Source organism: Calonectris borealis, chromosome 4 (assembly GCF_964195595.1).
Source record: "Calonectris borealis chromosome 4, bCalBor7.hap1.2, whole genome shotgun sequence".
Taxonomy (NCBI): domain Eukaryota; kingdom Metazoa; phylum Chordata; class Aves; order Procellariiformes; family Procellariidae; genus Calonectris; species Calonectris borealis.
This window is the reverse complement of record NC_134315.1, coordinates 32,101,490-32,122,910: the sequence shown is the minus strand read 5'-3', so window position 1 is coordinate 32,122,910 and position 21,421 is coordinate 32,101,490. Positions and strand designations below refer to the sequence as shown.

At 39.5% G+C, this 21,421-nt stretch overlaps 2 protein-coding genes across 2 annotated transcripts in view; one reads left to right on the top strand and one right to left on the bottom strand.

Annotated features, from left to right (window-relative positions):
* Window positions 1–18,643, bottom strand: part of PAICS (phosphoribosylaminoimidazole carboxylase and phosphoribosylaminoimidazolesuccinocarboxamide synthase) — a 40,891-nt gene extending 22,248 nt beyond the window's left edge. Inside the window, exons 1-8 of the mRNA XM_075149151.1 lie at window positions 18,120–18,643; window positions 13,201–13,287; window positions 9,372–9,809; window positions 8,258–8,347; window positions 7,406–7,477; window positions 3,115–3,201; window positions 1,135–1,206; window positions 23–418 (exon numbers count right to left, since the gene is read on the bottom strand). Of these exons, the coding sequence (XP_075005252.1) occupies window positions 23–418; window positions 1,135–1,206; window positions 3,115–3,201; window positions 7,406–7,477; window positions 8,258–8,347; window positions 9,372–9,809; window positions 13,201–13,287; window positions 18,120–18,507 (1,630 nt within the window). The 5' untranslated portion in view covers window positions 18,508–18,643. The remainder of the gene's footprint in view (window positions 1–22; window positions 419–1,134; window positions 1,207–3,114; window positions 3,202–7,405; window positions 7,478–8,257; window positions 8,348–9,371; window positions 9,810–13,200; window positions 13,288–18,119) is intronic.
* PPAT (phosphoribosyl pyrophosphate amidotransferase) overlaps window positions 1–21,421 on the top strand; it is a 47,392-nt gene that overhangs the window by 12,071 nt on the left and 13,900 nt on the right. The window contains exon 2 of the mRNA XM_075149156.1: window positions 20,996–21,062. Within this exon, the coding sequence (XP_075005257.1) occupies window positions 20,996–21,062 (67 nt within the window). The remainder of the gene's footprint in view (window positions 1–20,995; window positions 21,063–21,421) is intronic.

Here is a 21,421-nt window from a genome sequence, read left to right as displayed (position 1 = left end):
TCATCACTGAAGTTTTTAGTACCTGATCGGAGACTTGAACTTTCACATCCCCAGCTCGAGGGACCCAGAGGCTGTCTTCTTAAGATACAGTCAACTTCATCGTAAAATCTCATTTTTCTCCTGGGATTACCAAGATGCTCATTTTCCTTCTGCAGTGCGCGGTATTCATATTTTAGGTTCTTGTACTTTGTGCGACATTGTTTCCAGTCTCTGTCTATACCACGTTTCATTAACCTTCTGGCAATTTCCTCAAATATTTCTTTATTTCTTGTGGCCCCTTCAAGCATTTGTTGTATCTTTTCATCTGACCATATGTTTATTAGAGCTCTGACTTCATTATCACTCCAGTGTTTTCCTGCTCCAGTATCATTAACTGTAATAACTTTAAAGTGATTTTCTTCCAAGGGAATGTGATTGTCTGAAAATATAAATGAAACAAAAACTGAGTATTGCTTGAACATACATACATTAAAGTGTAATTGTAGCTAATGATTTGGTAACAAGCTGAAGGATTAATTAAATTTATAATAATCTCTCGTTACGAAAATCTTTTAACTTTACAATGTTAATATCCATACATGATTACATTTCTCTTAAGTATGCAAAATATGTAGCAAGTGAAATCTCTTGTTTCTCCAAGGCATCTAAAATTCCATATTTTGTCAGTGTAATTTTGTTGGTTTTGTCAAATTAAAGACAGATGTATCCAAGCACTACCTGCAGGAAAGCAATAGGCCTTAAGCTTTAAAGCAACAAGATATCAGCATTGGTAAGAATATGGCTTTCCAGTATGGTTTCAAATTAGAATGGCAAGGCAAAATATCACACAAATGAAAATGCTACTGGGGATTCAATAGAAGAAAAAAATCTTACCTGCATATTCAGAAGTAGGCAGATGCTGCTCATCAGGTACGTATAGAATGCAAAGTTGAACTACAGTATTAATGCAAGTTTTGCTCATGACAGGGAATATAGCTATGAAACTAATTTTTAAGTTTAGTGGTAAAGCTAGACTGGAGTCAGAAGTAGAAAAGTAGAGCTGTATTTGCAGTAGAGATCTGGTTGCTCCAGCTTTGGTACTGAAATTACAATGCGATTTAGTTTCAGAATAAATGCATGGAAATTAATACTTACCTATCCCGACCACCCGTTTTGCTACTGGTGTACAAGATCTGTCTTCTGAGGTAGTGCTCACAGAATCATCATCTATAGAAACACATAGTTTTAAACAAAATAGACTTGGACTTAGATAAATAAATTGCTAATATTATTGTCATCCTCTGCAGGTAACACCTATCTTCAATTAAAAATGTCGTAACCCATTAGTCTAACTCATTAGTTATAACAAGTCTTCTGCCACATGCCTTCGTAAACCAAATTATTTATTGGAATTTCTCGTAAGCCCTATCTTTCTTTCTGCCCGTGCATTCCCCAAAAAGTGGCTGTGGATGCACCACAGATTTAAAATACTTGATTAAACACGGTAGGCTACGTGGATGGTTTGTATCTCACATATAAGTTGATTTGCATAACATGTTTGTACACATTGATTAGCACAGATGGGCCTTCCAGTTTTTTCCCTAGGCGATGTGGGTAGGGCAGGCTTGGTGGGGCTTTGGTGCCAATTGTAAGGGCATGCGTCTGCGGATTCACTCATGCCTAACAGGGCCTGGACTGCAGCCTTTCCCTTCGTGGGGTCATGCGTGCTCCCCCACTGCTGTCGTGAAGTGAGCAGGGACGTGGGCCTTGGAAGACCATTGTCCCCCTCTCGAGTTTGGAAGCTGCGCATGCGACTCGGATGCGATGAGGAGGAGTGAGAGGCACAGGCACCTGTCAGCAGACCTGCATGCAGTGTGATTTAGCATAAGCTGCATTTCATACTGCTGACGGGGCTTTTCTCAGATCTTTGTGAGTTTCCCTGGTACACCAGAAAGAAACTGAAAAGACACCTTTGCTCCTTATTCCTACTTGTTCTCCTCTATTCAGTACTCCTTTTTACCACAAAAAAAAAAGTGGTTTAGAGTCCATTTTAGTAAGCTGCTGTGGTGGGTTTCAAAGCCGGACTTTGAGACGTGCCTTTCCCTGATTCTGGGAGGGAGGGCAGGGAGGGATGTTAGGTTTTGTAGGGAAGGTTGCATACTTTTGCCTTCCTTTAGGAGACAGCCATGTTTGTTTACTTTTGGGTGAAAGGCTAGTCTCTGATACAGAGCTTTTGTGATGGAGATAACATACACAGAAGAAAAACTGGAAACCAAACAATTCATTAATGCTTTTGTGGAAATCTTAAATTGCACTTTCTATATGTAGGGATATACTTTCAGTGTAAAAGGGCAAAGAACTGTTGTTCACAGAATCATTATAATAGAATTTTTTATTCTTTCCCTTAACTTCTGGGTGTAAACAGCACTACCGTAAAGTATATTTTGATCCAGGATGTCAGGTCAATAGATCTCAATGTCATCATTATTTGCTCTGGTCTCTTTTTTCATGACCTTCCATGGTATCTATGCTCATTTATTCTAGAAGATTAATATCCCTATTGTATTCTAGTGTTAAATTTTAACATTTTTAATAAAACCAATCTTCTCCTGAATACTTGTCATTGAATGTATGACTTCTACATATTGCTGAGGCTTTGATTTCAGTTTTACTTGTAAAATAATTCAGAATATTTATGGCAATTGTTTGATAGCGAGTAGTCTGAAATTAAGTGCACTGTCATGAAGTAGTTTGAAAAGACAGACAAGGCATAAAATGTTCAGTGTTTCTGAGACAGCTGTTTAGCTCTCCAGTTTATCCTCTCTAGCATGAAAACACATCCTCTCTGTGTATGAAAAAGAACAGAATTTGTCACAATCAAATGCAGACTTGTCACATCTAGCATAATAAGGAGTATGTTATCTGGGAAAATAAGATCTTGTTATTAATTGGGGGAAGGAGAAATAAGCATTTATACATTTTTGCACTATGAAATCAAACAAAAAACAGATTTTATCATAACCTGGAAGTAGAACGAGTATAATGTGTGGGAATAACATACGAACCTTAGAAACCTGCATTTCCCAGTAAAGTAGAATGTGCTGTTATAACCATCAAGACACAGTCTTGACCTACCTATGTCAATCGTCTCCTTCTTTATTTGTGTAGCTTCCAGAGCTGCCGGGCTGGAGTTGGCAAAGTCCCCCTCATCTTCAATGATTTCTGCAAAAAAATAAATTTACAGAGTTCTTACTAACTAAACAGGTCTTGAATTATGTCTTGAGGATCACTAACTTCAGAATGCCATTAGTGATAACTGTTGTTAAAGAATTCATCTCGTAATACATTAAAGCTGCCATTTCTCTGCAATAGTGGGCTTAAGGGCAGAGTGTATGCACTTATATATTAAAATAAATCCAGAACACCACATAACAGCTGCATAATACAAGTTTATGGATTAAATGTGCAAACGCTTAAATTATTTAAGCCTGGATCAGAATTTGTAGAATGGTTCACTGATTGTGGTTGTAAGATATGTAGTAGCTGGTGAACCTCTGTGCAGCAGAACAGGCAAGACAGTGACTTTCATAATGGGTGCTTCAGTACGTACTGAAATTATTGAAAAACTCCCAAGCGACGGATGCCAAGAGTCACTGAATTAGCCCCAAATGGGGCAAGGGTCCTGACATTGCATCAGGGTGCTGTACCTGGATGACTGATGACAAAGTACTAAATGCCTATCCTGAGAGCATCCCCCCTGCTGTGGCTTGCAAGGGGTTTACATCACACAGCTGGGCCCCGGCTCCGGGCACGGTGACAGAGGTGTCCCTGGGCTCCCCTCCACCGGGAGGAGATCTCCGCTCCTCTGCCATTGGCCCTCTGGTGTTTAAGGGAGAACTCCACCCCTCCGCCCTGGGATGGACGGGAGGACAGGCGGATGATGCAAGTGGTCCTTCCGATCCTCGTTTCCAGGTGAGGACACTGCTGTACAGAGATTAAATGGTGAAGGCCACACTGCGGATCGATGACAGCAGTTTCTGGCTCCCAGCCTGTTCTTGGTCCATTCAAGAGTATTGCCCCTGAACATTGAGCAATAAAGCATAATCTAGAGTCATTTTATTAAAAATTACCCCCCAAATCAATACGGCCTTGTTTGCATTAGACGTTCTTTATGATGTGACCAACATCATGTGCCTTTTTTTTTTTCCTTGGCGAGCCAGGAATGTGGGTAAGGAGCCTGGCTAATTTTCTAAGCCACTGTTCAGAGTTTTTTGGGGGAGTGCACGAGGAGAGCAAGACTGAGCCAAACAGAACAAACCATCGACAGTTTCTGGCATGGATAAAACACAGTGGCTCTGTCTGCATTGTTTAGTGAAGCTATAGACAGTTGCCAGCAAATATGCTTAACCTCTACGTTGTGTTTGAAGCATTGCTTGCAAGGCCAGCAGAGCAATGCTGTCGCAGTCTTCCCTTTTACCTGCTCGGACTGATACAAGCTCTGTTCTCTTTTGGCACTCTTCACTATCACTATTTATCCTGTTTTCTGGCTCATGAGGCAATATTAGTAATTTGTCTCCTAATCCTTACTCTCATGTGTGTCTTGTGCAGTATAAAAGGGAGTGGGGAATGTCAAAGCTAGGGAAATTTTTTCGGTGTGTGGCCTATGTTTACCCTCCAACAGCAGCTTGCAAAGTTGCTGCCGACTCTGTCATGCAGATCTGTGAGGCTGGATACAGAGAGCTCTGGATGCACAGTTAGGAGTTTGTGTCTGCAGTCTGAGTATGCCTTGGGCTAAGCCAGTGAATAATCAAGAACTTTTGCTTTTGCACTTCTCTTAAACACTCTACTTCACACCAGCCCAAGGCATATGTATTAAAACATTATCTTTTGACTTTATGTCTGTACATTTTAAAATTCCAAGCACGCAGCAGTAAACGTTCAAAAGAAGCCAACATAAGTGCCTGAGTATGTACTGACTTAAGATCTTGACTTTAAACAACCATTTTTTAAAAAGCACTTGCTTAGGAATGTATCTTGGCAATGTCATGATTTACTCCACATTTGTCATGAGAGGGACATTAGTAAAGTATGCAGGGCACCAAAAATCCTAAAAAAATAATGACAAAAGTCATTTGTTTGAAGCAAAATACTTGCTGTAGATATTTAAGAACATCAGGCTACTGGCATTTCTTAGAATCGTGTTTTCATCTCCACTATTGTTTCCCCTAGCACTTCAGATTTAATCATACTGCAAAGTCTGACACATGTGGAACATACATGTACATGGAGTTAAAACTGACTGACTACTGCCTGTGCAAACTGAAGCAGTTTGCTCTTCTGAATAGATTTCTGGAATTAACTGTCCTTAAAAGTGATCCCATGAAATAGAAAACATCAGTCAAAATGACTAAATAAGGTTTTATTTCCAGATTGATTTAATACAGGTATCTTTTACCAGAAAAGAGAAAAATTTACAGTGACCCTAGCCTTTCCTAGGCTGCTTTTGCAAAAAACGAAATGGGGTTTGTGATTGCTGTGATGAAATGGGTTTTGTGATTGCTGTGATGCTCTTGCACCCTCTGCTGGCCAGTCTGCTAAGAAAGCTACTCCGGGGCAATGTGAGAGAAATTTCAGTAAACTCTTAACAGTCTGTAGAAGAACGTGTAAGTATTTATTTACCTCTGTCTTTTCCTTCTCAGGTGGGCATTTGAGCAAATACATGTGGACAGAGGAGAAAAATAATACCATGAAACATCAAATAACTAGGTATTTTCCTGAAATTGGTGCATTTGTCTTTTGACTAATACCATCTTAATTTTTTCCTTACTAGAATATGGCAAAACTGATAGGACTGTTTATAAAGATTAGCAATGGCAATGATGTTACTGTGGTTAATAACTCACATCCACATGTAAGATCATGCGAAGCACATGCACTTCTGAGGGAGCTTGTGCACCTCTGCGCATTTAGGCAGCTGTGGTTGCCAGAAAGCAGATGTCTGCCCAGGCTAGCTAGTATATATCCAGACAAGTGTATGCATAACTCTGACTGCAGAGTACATTAACTCCATGTACTAATTAGGAAGATACCCTGATACAAGGTTAACAGAATTTCTAAATTCTTATTTATGTCAAATTATTTTGTTTTACACATTTTTTAAAGGCACATGATTATCTATATATAAATTATAATTACATGCTTGTTGAGAAACAGTTTTCTACAAAAGTTCTGTTGAATATGGAGTAGTTCTTAAGAAGTCACATCCTAAAGGCTATCGATTGTCAGACATCTACTGATATCAAAGAACCAATGTAATATGGTATCCCTGCCTGACTGCCTTTTTCACTATTTATCAGCAAGTAAATTTATGAATACAGAGGTACATAAAATCTCTTTACTTACGAGTTTTGCACTTTAAATTTATTTGAACTGTCTAGGAAAGGCATTTACCACAATTAGAGAATAAAGGGTCTCCATGATATTGTAATGTAAAAAGCGTGCATCTTTTCCCTGCTTTATGTAATACCTAATTATGTTACCATTAATAACATTAAAGTCTAGGTGTTTTTTACCACCTGTGATAAAATCATTTGAGTCTGTATTGTTCATTTGGGAATGAGGGAAAGAATTTTGGAAACTGAAACTGCATCTCTTCATGATGGAGTGCTGTGGTTTTGCCTTTTTTCCCCACAGAAGTTTGAACAGTAGTCTTTAGAGTGGATAGGCTGAGTGAGAGACACTTCTGAAACACTTGCTATTTTAATCTTTCCCCACAAAATCAGATTGCACTTACAATTACCCAGAAACAAAGAAAACATACATTTGACAAGATAATGGTAACCAAGGTAAGCTATAGATGTCTAACATCTACACTTATCCTAAAGGAATGTTAAAGTGTCAAAAATGAGTACTCAGAACTTTACTAGAAGTACTCAGTTAACTTTGTCTTAAATAACTCGTTTGGAAGATTGCAATCCAAAAAGTTACAATATTACATAGCTGCAGGCAGTTGAAAACTATGTCAGATGACAGTTTAGTGGCAGTGCTGAATCTATGTATTATTACAATGTCTCACTACTTACTGTTCATGTATATGTAGTAATTTTACTTGTTGATGGGGAGAAATGGGATTTGATGCATTTTTCAGTAGTTTTAATTGGATCCCACAAAGTACTATTTATGATTTCTTATGTATTTTGTCTCTCTCAAAATGAGGTCCCTATAGGCAATGCGCTTTTTATGACAATCTGTTTTTCCCTAATGAATGCCTCAAGTGCCTATGGTGATCTGGTAAAAGGCCAGTTATATATTTCTTTGTTAGTAAATTTAAATTAATAAATATAATCGCTCTTGAATGATAGAACAACAATACTACTGTCCAATATACCTCAAATTACCTCTCATGATCAACCATGGCTTTACTTACTTGTCATAGCTGTTTCTTTCATTATATGCAGAGCTGCCAGATTCTCTGGAGTAGTGTTTACAGTAACATCATCTGTCAGAAGAGTTTTAATTTGACATTAAAATCTTTCAAGTTCATGTTAGACCATTTTAAAGTCTGTAAGACTACTCCTTAACACCTAATTTAGACTGTATTCTGCCTCATGCTACTGAAAGAGATCATGAGGTCCTCTTTTGTGGACAAAAAAAGAGGTGGTTTTTGTGGTCTTTTGTCAAGACCATTAGCCTTCAAGACTTTCATGTGTCTCTAGCTGAATGTTAAATTCCCACTTCCCCTGAAAGTTACGCTTTCAGGTGTAAACCATGTTTCTTTCTAAAGAGTGTATGACCTTCATATTCAGTGCTAGTATGATACTCTTAAATGAAGTTTTCATCCCCTGACATGAGCATTTATACAATTATATTAAATACTAATCACATTATATTGTGAAAAAGAGAATGCCATATTAGTTTATGCACAGGAGACTGAACAATTCTAATCCTTGGGAAGACATAGTTTAAGTAGAAGTAAATGCATTAATACATTACACTCAACTTGCTTAGACCAATAGTTTCTTCTTCTTTACATCTTGGGTCATGAATCTTGAAAGATTACTTACTAGATTGTTCTTATCAAATTTAGCAGAGCACTCTAAATGTGCACGTGTGCCTGTATTTATTGAAAATACGCTTATCACTATGACGTTATCTCCTGCTTAAAAGTTTCTCAGGCCTCTGCATTTTCTAGCCGTCATTACAATGTGGGCTTATTTTAGAAATCCATCTTAACTTACTAAATTTAGGGATTTATATAAAATAGAAGACTTCAATTTACCTGAGTCCGAAACTTTCTTTATATCTGCAACCTGTAGGTCTTCTGACATATTACTAACAGAGTCCTCTTCACCTGTGTCTCCAGGCATTTCTGCATAAATAATGCTATGTTAATTAGGGCACTGCATTTGTGTACTACATAAGAACAGCTGTGCTGTGTCAAATCAAAAGATCCGTTCAACCTAGGATGCTCTTTATGCCAGCAGGCAGTAGTAGATGCATTGGCAAAGAGCCTAGAAACAGCAACTGAAGAGTGAGTTTTCCCCCAAAATACCCTTGTAGTTTTCAGCCAGAGACTCTCTTTGTGTTATATTTTTCTTGACTTCTTCCATTACTTTACTAACTTCTAGTCTTATATTTGGCCACTGTAATATCATTCCCTATGTAGGATAAAGAGTTTTATGTTTAATTCTATTCTTAAACAACAGGCCTGTTTCTGGTTGTACATACCAATAAAAAATGTTTTAACTCCTGGGTAGTGTAGGTTCATCAGCTCAGCCTACTCTAGTTCTGCATTAATCCATCCATTACCAAGTTATTCATCAATAACCACACAAAAATGAAGGCAAGCTCTGCCAGCATTCTTGGTGCTATTCCTTTTGCTATTTTTACAATAGTTGTCTCACTAATTTGGGAGTCTTGCTCCAAAGGCCAATAAAACCGGGCCACTGGGGACCATAAGAGAAAGACAGTTTAATTGTTAAGATTTTAACCAATATCTATAACTACAGACTTCTTTTGCTCAATGTCTTCCTTTTTCCAGTAACACAGTCTGACCATGTCTCTCATCCATTTTGTTATCTAAGCTGGAAACAGTCTCTTCTGCCATGACTTTGACTGAAATGGTCTCTCTGTATCACTTTATCTTATCCTATGTCTTCATCTTTTTCTCCTCTTTTTGATTCTCAATGCTATTAAAAAAAGAACCAACCTATCTAAAAGATTACTTTATAATGTAAAGTGAACAACTGGACAAAATGGTATATTAAGTGTTCTCCTCCACCCCCAGCAAATTGGTTGATCTAGCTGATTGCTTTTTTTTGGTTCTTTTAAGGTGTCTCTAGTGCTGGAAAACTAAAAATTTTAAATGATATATGGGTAGCTGAAGTACTTACCTATGGAGTCCTTTTCTGATTTTGCTTCTGTCCATTCTGGAGGCCTCTCCCTTTCATCATTATCTGATTTACTTGTTTGTTCCATGGTGGTGTGCCCCAGAATAGCGTCCAGTTCATTGAAAAATTTCATACTTTTACTTGTACCCCCTGAGTCTTGAGCACTTTTTACACTCTTGTATTCATGTTTCAGATTTTTATATTTTGTCCTGCACTGCTTCCAGTCCCTGTCAATTCCGAACTTTTGAAGTCTAGCAGCAACCTGTTCAAATATTCTTTTATTTCTCACTGTCCCCTCCAGTTGTTGCTGGATATTTTTGTCTGACCATATGCGTATCAAAGCTCTGACTTCATTAACAGTCCAGTGTTTTCCTCCTTCATTTGCTACTGTAGGAATAAAAGCCGGAGTTTTGGAAGCCTCTATTGCTGACGTTGGATTACCTGCATCGTGTGGGGTAGGGGAGAGACACAGATACGGGTTACCTGTATTGGGTGGTTGGGGTGGGGAAAGGACAGAGAGAATGTGAATGAAGTATGCTGTTTCCTCATGACTTGTCTCTCCAGAGAAAGATGGAGCAGAAATGACATTAAAATCAAGCTATTGGCGATTAATTTGTCAGCATTTTTGTTAATTCTGACATAATTTTTGCCTTCTCTTGAAAACGAATATGAAGATAGCGCATGTACATTTAATTAATCTAAGAGAAACATTTCTTTCTTCTGTGCCTTAATACACTGAACTTCTACTTGTAACACCTTTGAGAATAACCGATGAGCTGTTTTGTCATTCAGACCTTAGAGAGAAGAGTGCTGTTTGGAAGACACAAAGTGCTGTGTTAGCACAGTAATAAATTGGGCACTGAGTCACTGACACTAGCATAAAGTCTTAACTTTCTGCATTCATGCCATAATTTTGGTTTTACACCCATGGAGAGCTTTAAACTGGGTAAAGATCTGAAGAATCTGATACTTAACTCTCAACAAAGCCCCCCTTTTGTGGGGAGCTGAGGAATGGAGACTTTTGCCTTAAGTCACACAAGAATATTTCTGTGATAACGAACCCGGTTCTCATGGTACAGAACCTCCCCCCTTCTCAGTGGAGGTCGATATAAACATTAATATTTGAATAATCAAAAATATTTGTTTTTTTTTAGTAAAAAAGTCTGAGTTATCTTATTCTGCAGAACCAATTTTTTTTTATTTTCTCCAGTCTTCAACTTTATTTTTTAATATTAGGAGGTAAAGGATGCCATGCAATTACTTAAAACACTGAAATATGATCTCTTGCAGTTTTTTAATGTTTCCTTGTTTCTAATTATGAATTTCCTTTAAAACTTCATTTTGGTTATCAAATTAGTTTGGAAAGTGGTTTCTCACGCATTTTCTAAATCTTTGCAAAAATAACTATTTAAAAAAACCCCACAATTCTAGTGCTTTATCAAAGAGGGCAAATATGAAAGTGCACAGTAAATGACACAGTTTTTTGCAATCATACTGAAGTGATAAATGCCTTTGCAAGTGTCTTATGCTAAAAGGGCAAGCCAGGTTACGGGAGTTGGATACTTTATAGTCACTGAGCTTTGTGTGATGGCAAAAATATCTGACCTTTGCTTGCACATACAGCTTCAGTGGAACATACTTGTGTATAACAACCTGTCTGGGGACAAACTTGTCCTAGATAGAGGCATTCTTTGCTAGTCTTTGTAATTCATTCTAGTTGTGAAAAAGCTGTACTAACAGATACCAATTTTTTCCCTGTTAGTCCTGTGTTAATCGGACCTCTGCAGCAGCCAGCTCACTGATACGTTGTTGAGGAGGGTAATTTTCAGGTGACATATCAATTATGCTTTCTTCATTTCTTCCTGAGGGAGTGAAAGAAAATGCTTGTTTACAGGTGAATGCAACCGTAGGAGTTGCCACAGTTGACAACTGCCAACATCAGATAGGCTTGATGTAGTCTCTGCTCAGTGTTACCAGGAGTATTTCAACTATCTGTATTTCCAGAATGGTTCATTCTTCCCTACCAGATTGTGCCACGGAGACCAGAGAGAAAAGGCACAGGGGAAGAACAGAGGAAGAAGAATGCGGAAGGTGCTCCCTGCACTTCCCAGTCAAAGCCATAGACTATGGGGCAATCTGGGAGGGATAAGGTTTCTTTAGTTCTTGTGTAGACCAGTATTTCTCACTAGTAAGTTCATTTGCAACTGAGCACTTTTGGTTGTGGATATTAGTTCAAATCAGTTCTAGTGACTGTGCATTGCTCATTCATTCTGCTGTATGCAGAGTGGAAAATGGTGGCTTTGTTTGTTCCTATTCCCTTTAAAAAACATTGTGATTCAAAATATTTTACCCACAAGCACTGCTTTGAAACAAAGTTGTTACGGTCACTGAAAATTTTCCTTATGTCTCAAATGTATTTTAGATCTAATTCGGTTAAAAAAAATTAAGACAGGATATACATTACTTTTTGATCTGAAAGATGTGTTTATGCCATATTTGATTTTTTCCTAAGTTTCCTCAAAATGAGAAATCTGCTGAAATGAAACCAAAATATTAGGCAATACAGATACAAAGGGCTCAACATTTTTCTTTCAGTGATGTCTGAAATAGTGCCTGAAATCTAAAGACTAAGAGAGGCACTAGGAAAGACATTTTAGTATCAGTACATACTTGAGAGCCCATGCAATTGAATTTATTTTGCTGGCTTTGTAGAAAGCAGCTTTCTCAGAATTGAAGATTTTTTAGCAGGCCAAATTAATCTGCTTGGCAGTGTGTTGCAAGAGCCTGAGTAACACAGGCATATTCCTGTAAAATTTGATTCAGATACTTACTGCAAGAAAAGTTTTGTTTATATACGTGTGCATATAATTCCATGTGAGATTCTTGTCTCTTCCTTGATTTCTTGTTATGCCGGGGAAGAAGGGTGTAGCATGTCACGTAAAAGCTGTATATTTAGCTGGGACCTTGTTTTCTCCCTGAATATGGCACCTTGGAGATTCTGTAGTGAAAGTTGTTGTAACTGGACTGGGATGTATGCTAGGGCATAGAGGGTATGTAAAAAATGGAAAGAGCACGTAGGAAATTCAGGACAGTGCTGCTGTTCATCCAGGCAAGGAATCAGCTCACCAGTTGCCTATTTCTGCCTAAAATGTGTTCAGGTTTCTCCCTTCCCTTTAGCAGCCCGTTGAAAGGGCTCACTCCTAGGATTTTCTCCTTCTTTCTGGCTTGCCAGATTTGTGCCTTTGCTCTGTAATGAGTTTCCTGAGCAAAACTACTATAGTAGAATGGTTTCCAGATGAGTTGTTATATGGTTGGTTGGACTAAAGCATTGCTGACTACCCCTTGCTTGGGGAGAGGATACAGCTGCTTTGAAGACCACTGCAAATCTGGATTGCTCAGTGGGACAGGTCTGACCTCTGCCTATCTCTCCTGGCTCAGGCCATCACTCATGCTGCTTTAAGCAGAAATTACATGAGTTGAGGAAAATCCACAAGTTGACATGGGTATCACACACTACCATTCGGCTTACTTTTCACTAGCATTTAACAAAATTAATGTGGTTAATATTGTTGATGTGATTAAGCTATAGCATGGGATGTGTTTTGAATGTGAACGGTGGTCATGCAGAAGTTACATCATATGCAGCGGTGAGCATCTAGCGATGCATGAGACTGCCAAGTGCTAAAACTGGGAAGGAGATGGTGCAAAAGTGTGGCTATTTTAAAGCTGTGTTGATCAGAAACAGAATGACAGCGTATTCAAGCTATCAGAAAGTGCTCTGACAGCCATGCTGCTTTTTAGTTTTTGATCCCTCTGTGCCATCATACTATACCTAGTTGAACTGGTCTGACATGTGACATAAAAAGTAGTGGATCTCCTGGAGCATCCTCATCATCTTCTAAAGAAACGGATTTTTCACCTGGGAAGGAAGAAGTTTTTAGATGAAAAATAGGTATGGACTAAATTAGCTTAAATTAGTTTAAGTGAAAATGTCCATACACAATGAGAAGATTATTGACTTTGTAATCTCCACACTTAATCTGTATTTAAATTAAATTTAAAATTCACTTGGCCTGTCCCCAAAAGGGGACATAAATTATAGGAGGCAATTAAATTATTTTCTATCTTGCATATGAAGGCTGTTTGAAATGTATTTTAAAATTCTTGTAGAAACCGACTTGATTCTAGTGACTTGTATGCTTTTCTGACTCTCAGTATTTGGGGTGGACAGCACATTAAAAGTCTGAAAGTAGATAATGAAAATAAGAGACATACAAATAAAAGTGGACTTTGCACATGGATTCAGATAACCACAAATCCATTTATATAATAAAAAAAGAAATTCCAGGAAGAGTATTTAGAGAAGAGTATGAAGAAAACAAGAGTGTTCTGCAAAGAGTTCTGGAAATCTATGGAATTCATTAATGGCACAGGGAAAGTGGGAAAATACTGTGACTAGAGAACAGACGTATTTGTAGCCGACAGGCTTCAGTCTAGCTTTTTACAGTACAGCATTCCTACATTTGTTTAAAAAGCAGTATTACAGCAATTGCTATGTAAGTTTGGAAAGCGGCACATGTAAATCAGGTTCTGAATCAGCTTAATTTTCACAGAGGACAGACTTTTAAGTTGTTCTGTGGTAATATGCTGTACTCAATGTACCATGTTGACAGGAGGTTTGAAATGTTGATTCACTGTACCGGGAGTGAGCTACTGTCAGCTCCAGCCAGGCAGGTCACACGGATCAAAGCTACCTGTTCAAAGGTACTGCGGTAGTTCGTCGCAAGGAACAGTAACGAGGTGCGGTTAGGATGCAACCTGGTATCCCTGACGTAGGTGAAACTGAAAACTGCGTTTGGATTAATTTGAAAACATTATCCTAAATCCTCCCGACTTTCAGCAAAGGCTCTGAATGACTCATAGATGCAGTGGCCTGATCTCTGACTGCTCCCAGCTGCCCGCCTGGTTTCTCTGGCAGGAGCCGCTACCCCTGCGGCCGGGAAGGTGTGCTCATGCCTCCACCTCTAGCGCCAGGGCTGGCGTTCTACCTGCTTAAGAGCTGCAAAGCAAACTACGGAAAGGGGAAATAAATTCTCCCTTGGAAGGCTGCTGAGTGTGTCATGGGTACTAGATGAGCAAGTTTAATTACATTGTAATATTAAAAAGAAACAATTTACTATTTTAAGTAAATAAGAACAGTTAACACAAAAAGATGTTAGAATATTTGATGGAGAAAAAAAGGCACCTGATGAGCAAAAAAGTTACTCAATAAGAGTATTGCACACTTACTAAAAAAAAAGGTATATAAAATACTTGTCAATGACATGTTTTTTGTTAAAGTCCAGACATGGAAAACTATGTATGAGTGGCATTTTCAAGTCGGCATTTCTAAAGGATCTTTTTGTATTTCTAGTAACTGTCTAAGTTTTGTACTTATGATAACATTGTTATTGCTGATGCATTTCTGCTCAGACTTGATAATTTTTCTGCATTTGCTGTGGTAAAGTGAAAGGCAAGGGAAGTGGCCAGTGCGTTAATATTTAAACGTAAAGCGAGAAATATAAAAGAGCATAAGTAACTTAACATGAATTAATAGGTGAGCTTTACTTTTGTAAATCATGTACTCGATTTATTAATACTGGATTTAACTTGAAACAATCAAAACTGGTTAAGAAAATGGGAAGGTCATTCATTTGAACTCTAATGGATGGGACCATTTTTCATAGCGCACCATCACTCTACATGGATTTTCTTGGTTGTTGATTACTGGGGTAATACACAAACTAAATTTTAAGAGGAGTGAACATGTTAAGTTGTACCTTTTTTAATGATTACTTACGCTACAACTCTGTGTTTGCCTTTGAAAACATGTTTTTTGGGAGGACAACATGAACATCTCTGGCTTGCACTGCTGTATGTCCTTACGCAAAAAGTGTCGTCTTTCCATGAACAAGCTGGGAATTGGTGTGTGTGTTGCTACCAAGTTTGTCCTGAAACACCTCTCTCTTAGATTTGATTGTGATTTTCAGTGTCAATTTCTTCAATTACACTCTCAAAAGAGTGATTTTACAAGAAATGAAGAAAAAACTCAGGGAAACACTACAGAAATACCATTCAGTCCCATAAAAGTAGTCTCTTCTTTCCTTCCTTCCCCTTCCTCCGCCCAGCAATCTCCCAGTGGTTGAGTTAATCAAGCAAACACAAGACGTGCTTTGTAGCTTTACATTAAGGATGGATATGAATATTTAGACTAATAAATCTAGAGGCTAAGCAGAATGGTAAAAAAAAAAGTAATTTCTTTGAGAGCATGCCCATGTCTCTGTCATGCTTTTTAAACAAAACAACTTAGTATAGCTACTAGGTTCTTAAAAGAAAGTAAGGCGTGCACGGTGGACAGTATTATTTGGCACAGGTTTGAGTTTGTTGATAGCATTTCGTTCTTGCTACCCAAGCCACAAGCCTTGGTTCCTCCAGCTCTGTCAAAAGGAGGCTTCTCAGCCTCTTTGTAAAGAGGGGAGGGACCATTTCCCCCCCCTCCTGTAGGACTCTGGGGTTGAAAGGGAGAAGCCCCGGAGGGGGCCTGCAGGGACGCAGCGGTACCTTGGTCTGTTTGCCTCAGGGAGGATGATACCCACATTAGAGCAGCCCCTTCCTCCGGCAGGCCGGGGGGACCAGCCAGGCTCACCGCTGGGGCAGGGGCAGCGGGCTGCCTTCGCCTGGGCCAGGAATCGCGTTTCCTTCTGTGGGAGCGACAGTGTCAGATCTGCCCCCACAAAAGAACTTGTGAGCATCAGCTGCAGAGCCACAGATGCCATTTGAGCCTTACAAATGCCCTTCAAAGTACTGAGCTGGGCAGCCTCCCCTGAGCAGACATTGCAACTCCGGCTGCAGTCGGAAACGGACTGGGTCTCTATCCAGTACGGCGTTACTTGCTTGACTTGTATTCCTAAATGAAGAAAGCTGATGTTCTCACAGCTGTTCTCTGTGCCCCTTGTTATGGATGTATCCATTCTGCATAGCTGCAGGACACATTTCTATCTTAGTGTGTTTTCTTTGTGGCTGAATTATGGTGGTTGTGGGAATCTTTGCATTTAAATTCTTACCATTAGTGTTGCATTATTACAGTTAGTTGCATTTAATTTCTGTTTATCCATAAAACTTGTTTGGTTTGTTTCTTTAAGGGAGTAACAGAAATGCTTTTGCATTTAAGAGATATATTTAATTATATCACCTTTAAAACCAGACTGTCCTAATGCTTCAAAATGAGGTGTGTTTTACCCAGGGATAATTTTTTTTTTTATATTCTAGTTTGGGATTCACAACTGAAATTAACCTTTTCTGATTTAAACTTGCTAGAGGTCTAAGGCAGATGAGAATTAGGATTAACGGTGCAAACTACATCAAAACAAAGAGGGTAATCTAAGGGCAGATCCTCACATGAAGGACACTATCTTAGTTTCATGTAGTCCTCAGAAGTGTAACTGCTTGTATTAGCCTCAGTTCTGCAAGTTTAAAAATAAAAATGGATTGCAATACACAGTGCAGAGAGCACATGTTAAAGTATTATAAAAATGCCATTTTAATTTCATGTGACTTTGAAAGATTAGAGGTTTTCTGCTAGTGGTGACAAATTAAGGTCAAGCTTTTCGTTAAGGTAAACAATGACAAGAAAAATGGCAATTTCTTTTCCTCAAATCTGTGAAACAGCCTTGTAGGGGGAGACGTGGAAGGGTACAAGGGCAAGCTAGATGTCCAGCTCCTTTCTGTGCCTTTGGCAATCTCCCCTGATACTAATGTTGATTTTTTTGTTTTCTTAAAAAAGATTCACAATCTTAATTAATGTAGATTGCCACATACTGTGGGAACAAACGGCTAAGCTTTGCATTTCTCTTTTTAGCCGTCTTATTTTGGTACTTATAACTATTATTGGGGCTTATGCTTCAGTGACATTTAGGATGTGACAAGGAGATTTGAGTGATGTCAAATAGCAGATTGACCCTAATGAAATGTTAAGCACAGCTTAAATGCATATGTAGAGAGGGCTGAATAAAACAAGAGATGCAAATAATTTGGTAAAAACCCCTTCAGAATAAAAGCGGTTGTATTCCTTTGATTTGCCTCAAAATAGTCTGATAAACATGATGATTTTTACTTTACTCACTACATTACAGTTTTTAATGAGAAGTTATTAAACATCCCTCTGTTTCTCAAATATTTAAGTTGAATGCTTACAAAATAATTTAATTTACCTTTAGTCATCATACCTACATTTTCAGTTACAGAAAAATAAGAATAAAAATCCTGAATTTCACTTGTATCACAAATAACGAAATTTTAAAGATCATGACAGTTTCAACCTTTACTTTTATCTTTCTTTAAGTTTACATCTGAATTGGAGCTCTACAAAACCTGCTTCCAAAGTACTGCAAACAAATGTCAAAGGGAAAGAAAACAGCTTTTCTTAATTTAACGTTTCAACCCGGTGCAGGAGCCTTGACACCAGTGAGCACTCACCGAGGCTGCAATACAAAATTAGCATAATTTTGCTAGAATTACACTGTATTTACAGACTTCGACACTGGTGGGTGCTAACATTTTATTCCCCTGCGCGAGGAGTGCATCAAGTCAGTTCTAGCAGCGCTGTCGGGGCTGCGCAGCCTCCGCTTTGGCGCGAGCAAACTCAGCCTTCAGTTTTGTTCCCTTTGGTTTTTAAGCAAAGAGAGAGAAATAGAAGCAAAAACAGTTTTTTACCTTGCGTGCTGTCTGTTGTGGGGCTTGTGCTCAGCTGCGTCTCAGTCGCAGAACACCTGCCGTTTTCTTCTGCTGCTAATTGTGTGACAGGTTCATATCGCAATATGGCATCCAGATCATGGAAAAACTTCATGGTTTTAGTGACATCCCCAGAGTTGTGGGCATATTTAACCGTTCTGTATTCATACTTCAGATTTTTGTACTTTGCGCGGCACTGTTTCCAATCCCTGCAAACTCCTAACTCCTGCAACCGTTTAGCAATGTAGATAAATATTCCTTTATTCCTCAGGGTGCCGTGGAGTTGCTTTCTGATATTTTTTTCTGACCAGACGCTTAACAAGGCTTTAACCTCCTCCTCAGTCCAGTGCTTCCCTGCTCCACTCTCCATGTTGAAAGTGACCTGGAAATGATTCACTATTTCTAGCCAAGATTTTGTTTCCTAGGAAACCAGACGGCTGGTTGTCAGTAAGCTCCGCCGAGATGAAAGGATCTAGTCTTACTGGCTCAAGCTGCCTGAGGGGAGTAACTTGAGAAACTGCCAAATAAGCAGGCTCGGTGTTAGAGGCAGGCGAATAAAGCCGCTCGGGCGGGAGCCGTGCCGGGGGGCCGTGGGCTCGGCGGGGAGGCCGGGCCGGGCCGGGCCGGGCCGGGCCGGGCCGGGCCGGGCCGGGCCGGGCCGCCTGCTTGCTGCCAGGCGGGAGCCGGGCCGGCAGCGCCTGGGTGCGCTTGGTTTAACCCTTCCTGTGGAAAAGGGCTTCAGTACGAGCACTGTGGTGTGACGAGAGAGGGAAAAAAAGAGAGTCGCGCGATCTTGTTCCTTTAACAAAAGAAAAACAAGGCACAGAAAACCCGGCACGCAAACCCCATTCTTGTGCCTGCCCCTTGCTGGGTGCAGCCGGGCGGGCACGGCGGCAGCGCCTGCCTCCCGTGGGGTGGCAGCTGGCAGCCGCCGGGCTGGGCCTGCCAAACCAGCGGCAACTTCGCAGTGGTTGTAGGATAGTAACCTGGGTCGGATCGGCCTGCTTTGCGCTTGCCGCTGCCTGTAGTGTTGGGTTTTGAATTGATGGGCATATATACACATTTTTAACGCTAATATGCATTGGTTACTAGTGATGTTTTAATAAAACGCTTGCAGACGTAAAAAATCTCACTAAATTGGTAAAATTGTGCAAGCTTTGTGGAATGAAATTGATCTTCCTTTTCTTTCATTAGCGCTAGATAAAAGATGTAATCCAACGACTTGAAAGGCCTTTCCTTCAGGATGTTTGCTTTGCTCTTTCTGGCTATTGATTTTGTTGATGTTTAAAGGGACAGCGGCAGTATTTAAATGGAAATTGCCTGTAATACTAACATTTGAATTTAAAATTGCTGAGTGCAGTATATTAACCCTCAGGTTTTACTACCAGTCTTTGTGTTTATAGATGGGACATCTTCCTCAGTTAAAATAAATGCATTTAAGAATATCCTCATCTCTGATTTTTCTCTTGAGGATCGTCTGTGTCAATAACAGGGTAAATTCGTTCAAATATGTGTGAAGTTTGTTTGGTTTGGTTTTCTGTAAGCAAATGTTCTTTAAAATTTTGCTTTACATGCAACTGGGGCTAGTGACCAATAAAGGCATTTTAGGAATTGGAGAAAGTTTTTAAGGAGCATGGTCAGTTGTAGGTTAGCATCCATTCTGTGCCCAATTTTATTGTAGCTTATACTAAATAATTCCAGTGACTTCAGTTGCGTTAAACCAGTCTAATGCGCAAATAGCATCTTCTTCTAATATTCTAAAAATATTCTAAGTGTTTCCTTTTTTAAGAAAAACATCTTTGCTTTTCGGTCATTATTATATACGACAGTGGACGGGAGCTTACCAGTCCACCAAAGTCCCTTGTGAGTGTTACAGGCATGGCGGGTATATGGCAGCAGTTTTGTCAGAGGTAACGCTGCCTTGTTTCAGGAAGCCTTTTAAAGGAAGATCGAGCAGCCTGCACTGTTACCCACAAAAAATCCAGTCTGGAAAACATACCTTTTCAATGGATAAGGACTGAATTATAAACCTTGGGCAGCTATGCAGCATTCTGCCTGCCTCTGGCCTGGCAGCATCAGGAACCTGCCTGTGTGCTGGGCAGGCGCCCGGGGACCCAGCGTGGAGACAGGGCTGGGGACAACGGGGAGCGGGCTGGGGAAAACTGTCATTTCAGCTGATACAGCTCTTCTGCTCAACAAAGCACAACTGCCAGCCTGAGGCTCATCTGCTGTAAGAGAAGTATTTCCATTTGCAGTGACGCTGTACACCAGACTTGTTTTGCTTGAGTTGAGAAGCTGTGATGCCCGATATTATTTTTATGTGCTCAAATACTTTTATCAGAGGGTCCATATACCTTTTAGAGGTGTAAATGATAGCTTCACTGCTATCATTTACCAGTGCAAGAATGCAAAAGCTTCTGCATAGGTGATCAGTAGAAGAGACAATGCATTCTGGTAGGCAAAAACATCAGTTTCTTAACACCCCTCCCCAAACCAAAGCAGAAATAGAGTAGTGCTATAGAACCTAGACTATCACTGCAGAGTGGCTTTTCAGATTAAGCATCTGCTTTCAGATTAAACAGGACTGCAGTAAGAGCCTGAGCCAGTGCTTATTAGTGGAAAGATTCCCACTGAATTCAGTGGGCTTAGGCACAAACCTTATGTGACTGTTTTGAAATAAAGCACAACATGGGCAAGAAACCAGTTTTGATTACAAGCCTGTAAAATACAACAACAAATAAGCTTACATTAAAATTTCATGTTGTAAAGAACAAATGAAAAAACACCAATCCATTGTATGTTAAAGCATTTCATTCTAAGCATTTCAGTGCTTTGTGTTAATTATATTTTGTCCATAGGGGCCAGGAGAGTGCTGGAATTGTGACAAGCGATGGAGAGTCATCCCAGGCATTCAAAGTGCACAAGGTAAAATGTAAATGAATGTTTTGTAGATGCCTAACTGAGATGCATGAAAGTTTGTTTCAGCTAGGAATGGAATAATTAGAGGGGAAGTAACATGTTTTGATGAACTGTTTTGGTTTTGTCAGTGATAGTATCTAATTCTGTTATTTGTGCAATTTCTGTCTTAAGTCCATGTTTAAAACAAATATGCCAACGTTATCCTGCTGGGTGTATGCATGCACACAGTGGCAGACACACAGAAGTATCCAGATCAGGCTATTGATGTGACAAAAACTACTTACCAAAGTCACCCCGCACCTAAGGTGTTAACTCTGGAGCACCAATGCAACTTGAGATCAAGACAGAAGAAAGACCGTTTCAGG